At 37.2% G+C, this 4,760-nt stretch overlaps 1 protein-coding gene across 3 annotated transcripts; it reads left to right on the top strand.

Moving 5' to 3' along the window:
• The first annotated feature begins 653 nt into the window (after nucleotides 1–653).
• LOC113330748 lies at nucleotides 654–4,230 on the top strand. 3 transcript variants are annotated; one of them, XR_003350477.1, is made up of 12 exons: nucleotides 654–767; nucleotides 1,021–1,128; nucleotides 1,214–1,330; nucleotides 1,478–1,580; nucleotides 1,691–1,738; nucleotides 1,837–1,934; nucleotides 2,008–2,122; nucleotides 2,337–2,419; nucleotides 2,563–3,124; nucleotides 3,446–3,546; nucleotides 3,739–3,824; nucleotides 3,904–4,230. XR_003350477.1 is itself a non-coding variant. In XM_026577583.1 (10 exons), the coding sequence occupies exons 1-9, from the start codon at nucleotides 1,045–1,047 to the stop codon at nucleotides 3,502–3,504; spliced, it is 1,269 nt and encodes a 422-aa protein (XP_026433368.1). In that variant the 5' UTR covers nucleotides 675–1,044; the 3' UTR covers nucleotides 3,505–3,546; nucleotides 3,904–4,230. The 3 variants fall into 3 exon arrangements, 1 of the variants encoding a protein (XP_026433368.1); XR_003350478.1 differs by having other exon boundaries at nucleotides 675–913; XM_026577583.1 differs by lacking the exon at nucleotides 3,739–3,824 and having other exon boundaries at nucleotides 675–1,128.
• The last annotated feature ends 530 nt before the right edge of the window (nucleotides 4,231–4,760 follow it).

The raw sequence follows: 4,760 nt of genomic DNA, 5'->3' as shown, positions 1-4,760 counted from the left end.
TCCCAGCTTTTAAAAGTTGGGGAATTTATGAAGTACTTTGGATAAAAAATACTTTTACCATACCCAACCTTAGCTTAGCTTTTTAATTTTTTTAGCCTTTATGATTGCAGATGCGCCCAATAACAAGTTAAATAACATCATAAAACGCCACATGTTTGGCCTTTGTGTTGTTCGATCATATTAGCATTGCTGCAGTATGCTTGAGCAAAACATTTTCTGCGAGAAGTATAATCTTTCGCCGTGATCGAATGAGAATGGATAAGAGGCTCGTGTGACTGACGTGAGGGGATAGGGATAGCTATACTTGTGGGAGCGAACTCCAGGCGAATATGAAGCGCATGGATACAAGTTATGCCTTGGAATGAAAGACAATTCCGAAATCACTTTGTCTATGAACAAGGAAGCTATAAGTACTGCAATTATGAACCTCATGAAGATCGAACTTACTGCAATTATGAACCTCATGAAGAGTTCGATCCTGGCTCAGGATGAACGTTGGCGGCATGTTGAACACATTGTAAGTCGGACGGGAAGTGGTGTTTCCAGTGGCGGACGGGTGAGGAGCAAAAGGAGGAATCCGCCCGGGGGGAGTTGTATCCGGGTGTAAGTAGAAAAAAGGTGGTTGTAGATATCAATGTTGTCCCTTTAGTCCACTTATACTCTAGTTTGAGCAAACAATTTTTCATGCGGAGATTGATCTGTAAAGTAGGGTTTTTACCTGATTGACTGACTCCGAAAGTGTTTCTGTTGATTGCTGAAGACATTTGGTGCTAATCCTAAACCTTAATACTCCTTCGTTTCATAAAATTTAAGTTACTTTATTTTTGCTTGCTTTCGTTCATATTGCTTTTTAAGCTGAAATAAATTGAGTAACAGAAGCATGAGAACCCCTGCCAAGTTTTTCATTTGTTAGGTGGAATTGATTGAACGAATTTTCCTCGTTTTTTGTTCCGTTCCATATCCAAATTGGGTATGAAATCGTTTTTAGAACTGATTAGTGTATGTGAAATTGTGAATTAGGAATAATTTAGGCAAGAAAGTTAAATGGAGAATAGTGTGTGGAGGCGATTAAATACACTCTCTCGTCATCTGCGGATAGAAAATGAAACTAATCAATCTCTTCAGTTGGTAAGTCACAATTTACTGATGTGCATACAACATTGAGCAACAAAATACTAATCTGAGAGATTAAGCTTGTTTTTGGTATTCTCAGAATTGTTCGAGTGCAGTGGATGGAATCTCAGACCCTGTAATTATAGGTGCAATGATAATGGATATTCATGCTACACCTTCTATACCAGCACAACCTCGAACAACAACTCCTGGGATGGTAATCATTTAGTTTTCTGTTGTAGTTTAAGTATCTCATGTTATGTTTGTGCTGAACCTGTTGCATAAAGTGGAATTGGTATTCAAGTCACTTGCTCAATAGAAAAAAAATCATAAAAAGCATTTACATGGAGAAATTCTTTTTCAGGTTCACTATATATCAGGAGGAGTAGCTAGGAATATTGCTGAATGTATGACCAAACTTGGAAATAAACCTTTTATGATTAGCATGATTGGAGATGATATGGCAGGTGATTAATTTTGACACAGTAACTCAATTCAATATCTTTGCAAACCTGCAGGTCTTCATTTGAGCTAGTGGAAGCATTTGAAAACTGGATTGACTTTGTATTTTCTGTAGGAAATTTGCTTTTTGGATATTGGAAATCAGCTGGGTTAGCCATAGAAGGTAACTTTAAAAGTGGTCACTTGGACTCACATAGCCAAATTTTTTGCATCTAATTCTTTTACGTTCCTAGTTTCTTTCTGCTGCTTTTCTTTCTATAGGAATTCAAAGACGTCAAGATGTTGGGACTCCTGTAGTGTGCAATGTCTTTGATGCCAATGGAGAGTTGGCCGCTGCAGTTGCAAGTGTTGAAGCAATTGTAAGATTTAACTGATTCTACTACATCAGTGTGACCAGTTAAAGATGTTTGGCTAATTGTGGATTTGGAACAGGAGAAATTTCTAACAGAAGAATGGATTCAGCGATTTAAAGGCAATATTTTATCTGCTCCAATAGTGATGATTGATGCAAACTTGAACCCTTTTTCACTCGAATCTTCTTGCCAAAGTACATACTACTGTTTCCCTATAGCTTTCTCATTCTTTAGTCTATGAAGGTTTTTTCTTTCTATCGGTCACTTTGGAAGCTTTATGTTCATTTTTGCCTGAGAGCTAGGCTTGAAAGTAAAGGGATGATTATATATAGATTGAAATGGTATTTTTTAAGCTTAGCTAATACAGGTTTTTATGTTTCTATTTCATTTTCCTTTACTGGCCCTCAGTAGCGGCAGAATCTGGGGTTCCTGTATGGTTCGAGCCTGTCTCTGTTACAAAGTCCAAAAGAGTTGTTTCAGTTGCTAAGCATGTGAGTCAATACTCACTAGCAGTTAACACATTAATCTCAAAGATCAGTTATACCTTATAATGATCATTAAATTGGTTTGTTGTTTAAACTAAAAGTGAGTTAATCTGGTGTTTCTGTTTGGACCCATCCGGTGATTCTTGCAGATAACCTTTGCCTCTCCAAATGAAGATGAACTCATTGCAATGGCAAATGCTTTGTCATGTAACGATCGTTTTTCTCCAATTCAGATGGAAGCTAATGTTGGGAGTAAGTCAGTGGAGTACTTATTTCAAATGCTTAAACCAGCAATGCGGGTTTTGATTGATAAGGGTATCAAGTTGGTGATAGTGACTCTCGGACCAAATGGGGTACTCTTAGGCTCTGTGGCTGGGCAAAACTTGACGAATTACCACCCGAAGAACATAAACCAAAGTTGCTACAAGAAACAACTATATGAAATTGTTACTTCAAGATGTCCTTCAAGAGAGCTTATAAGTGAGTTTGAGAGGAGAAGATCTGATCTGATTTTGGTGCACTTTCCATCTCTTCCAGCATCGGTCGTGAGGCTAACGGGAGCTGGTGATTGTTTTGTTGGTGGGACCCTTGCATCTTTGTGTGCTGGTTTAGATGTGATGCAGAGTATTGCAGTAGGTATGGCCGCTGCAAAAGCAGCAGTGGAGGTCGAAACTAATATACCTTCAGAATATGTTCTGGCGACAATTGCTGGTACGTTTCAATTTATCTAAATTTCTTAATTTTCCCCGTATCGTTTATATTTTCCATGCCTAAAACCAGTCATTATCCAGCCATATGGTATTGGGTTTCTCAAGTGTCAATATATGGTGGGTCGGCCACCTAATATAGGTGGTGAATGGGGAAACGTTGGAAGCTTTTAAGCTGTATTTATTAAGGAATATATACATCTCCAAGTTTGGATTATGACCTATCCAAGCTGATGTCATGTTTTGTAAGAAACTCATCCAGTTGACAATGTTTAGTATCCTGTTTATTATATGAGAATTAAACTATGGTAATTTGAGCACGCAGATGATGCCCAACGGATACACTCCTCCGCGAAAGTTCTAAGCGATCAAGAATCCATGTGAAGATGAAGTTTACTGTATCTCGTTCTCTCTCGAATGTGACAGGTCAGTGTGTTTCTTTTGTTATCTTATGGACTTTGCCTTTTCGATCAGTAAAAGGATATTGTAAGACTTGACTACAGAGATTACAAATCATGAAATGCAAATTCAAAAATGAAACCACAGCTCTAAGAAGAAAATGCCTAATAAACAAATTGGTGCAAGCTTCAGCATAGAGTTCTAATACATCTTTGACAGGTCCCACTTCACCTTGACCTACATTCTCGAGGATCAGAGAGTAAAATATCTCGACCATTGAATTTCCTCTGTATTCCTTTTGCAAGGTAAAAATCTTCTTGCTAAGTCTATGGATCAAAAATTTACTAGGAAATAATATGCATCTTAAATATGTTTTGTCGACAGTGAAAGCATGGCGACAGAATCATGTTTTGGACGTTGGATAGGATCAAGGGTTCTAGATATATTCTGCGAGAAATGGCGACGTGGTCAGAGGCATATTTGACACTTATTAAGAAGAAAAAACGAAAAACCTTTTCAAGGAAACAACCCCTACATAATGGTTTTCTAGTTTGTTCTTGCAGTTGAGTTACGTTTCAGCTGAAGTTGAGGTTGTACAAATGCCTTCCTCATGTTATCATTTTTAAAATAAATTGTCGGTAGCGTGATCAGTCTTTAATTCTTTCTTCAGCCTGATTCATTTCATATTCTGTAGAAAAAGATATTCGACAATTATGAAGTCTCTTTCCCTTATCGATGATCACCATCGGGTGATCATCTCTAACTATTACTCTACCGATGAACATAGAGTAATAGTTACAGATGATATTAATATAAAATGTAACATAGACATGTCTATGTTAGATGGTGATCATCTCGGTTCAATTTTTGAGTCTTTAATTTTGAGTATATGTAAACGACTCAAAAATTGAACCGTTACATGTCTATGTTACATTTTTTTTAATTGGGTGATACAGGGTTACTGACCTATCGCCTGGTTGAACGGGCAAGCAAGTCTTAGGTCTTATCTGTCAGCTCTCTGTGGAATAGAATTTTTCCTTTTTCATTGTGTATTAGTAGTATATTGGTGAGCTCGAATGATGTCATTTCTTTTATTCTTTATATGGAGTGAATAGCGTCCTTAGACTCTCTATAATTGACAAGACAAGAAACGAACTTTCGTTCACAAAAATAGCATGTATAATCAATTCATCCAATCAACATCGAAAGTTCAATGCTTTGATCGAGATGATCCATTAAAT

Source organism: Papaver somniferum, unplaced genomic scaffold, assembly GCF_003573695.1.
Source record: "Papaver somniferum cultivar HN1 unplaced genomic scaffold, ASM357369v1 unplaced-scaffold_118, whole genome shotgun sequence".
In the NCBI taxonomy this organism is placed as follows: Eukaryota; Viridiplantae; Streptophyta; class Magnoliopsida; order Ranunculales; family Papaveraceae; genus Papaver; species Papaver somniferum.
This window is presented reverse-complemented; position numbering and strand designations above follow the sequence as displayed.

Coding starts and splice junctions, on each gene's coding strand:
- LOC113330748 (XM_026577583.1), top strand. CDS start 1,045: ATGGAGAATAGTGTGTGGAGGCGATTAAATACACTCTCTCGTCATCTG. Junction 1,129..1,213: donor CTAATCAATCTCTTCAGTTG/GTAAGTCACAAT, acceptor TGGTATTCTCAG/AATTGTTCGAGTGCAGTGGA. Junction 3,125..3,445: donor TGTTCTGGCGACAATTGCTG/GTACGTTTCAAT, acceptor TTGAGCACGCAG/ATGATGCCCAACGGATACAC.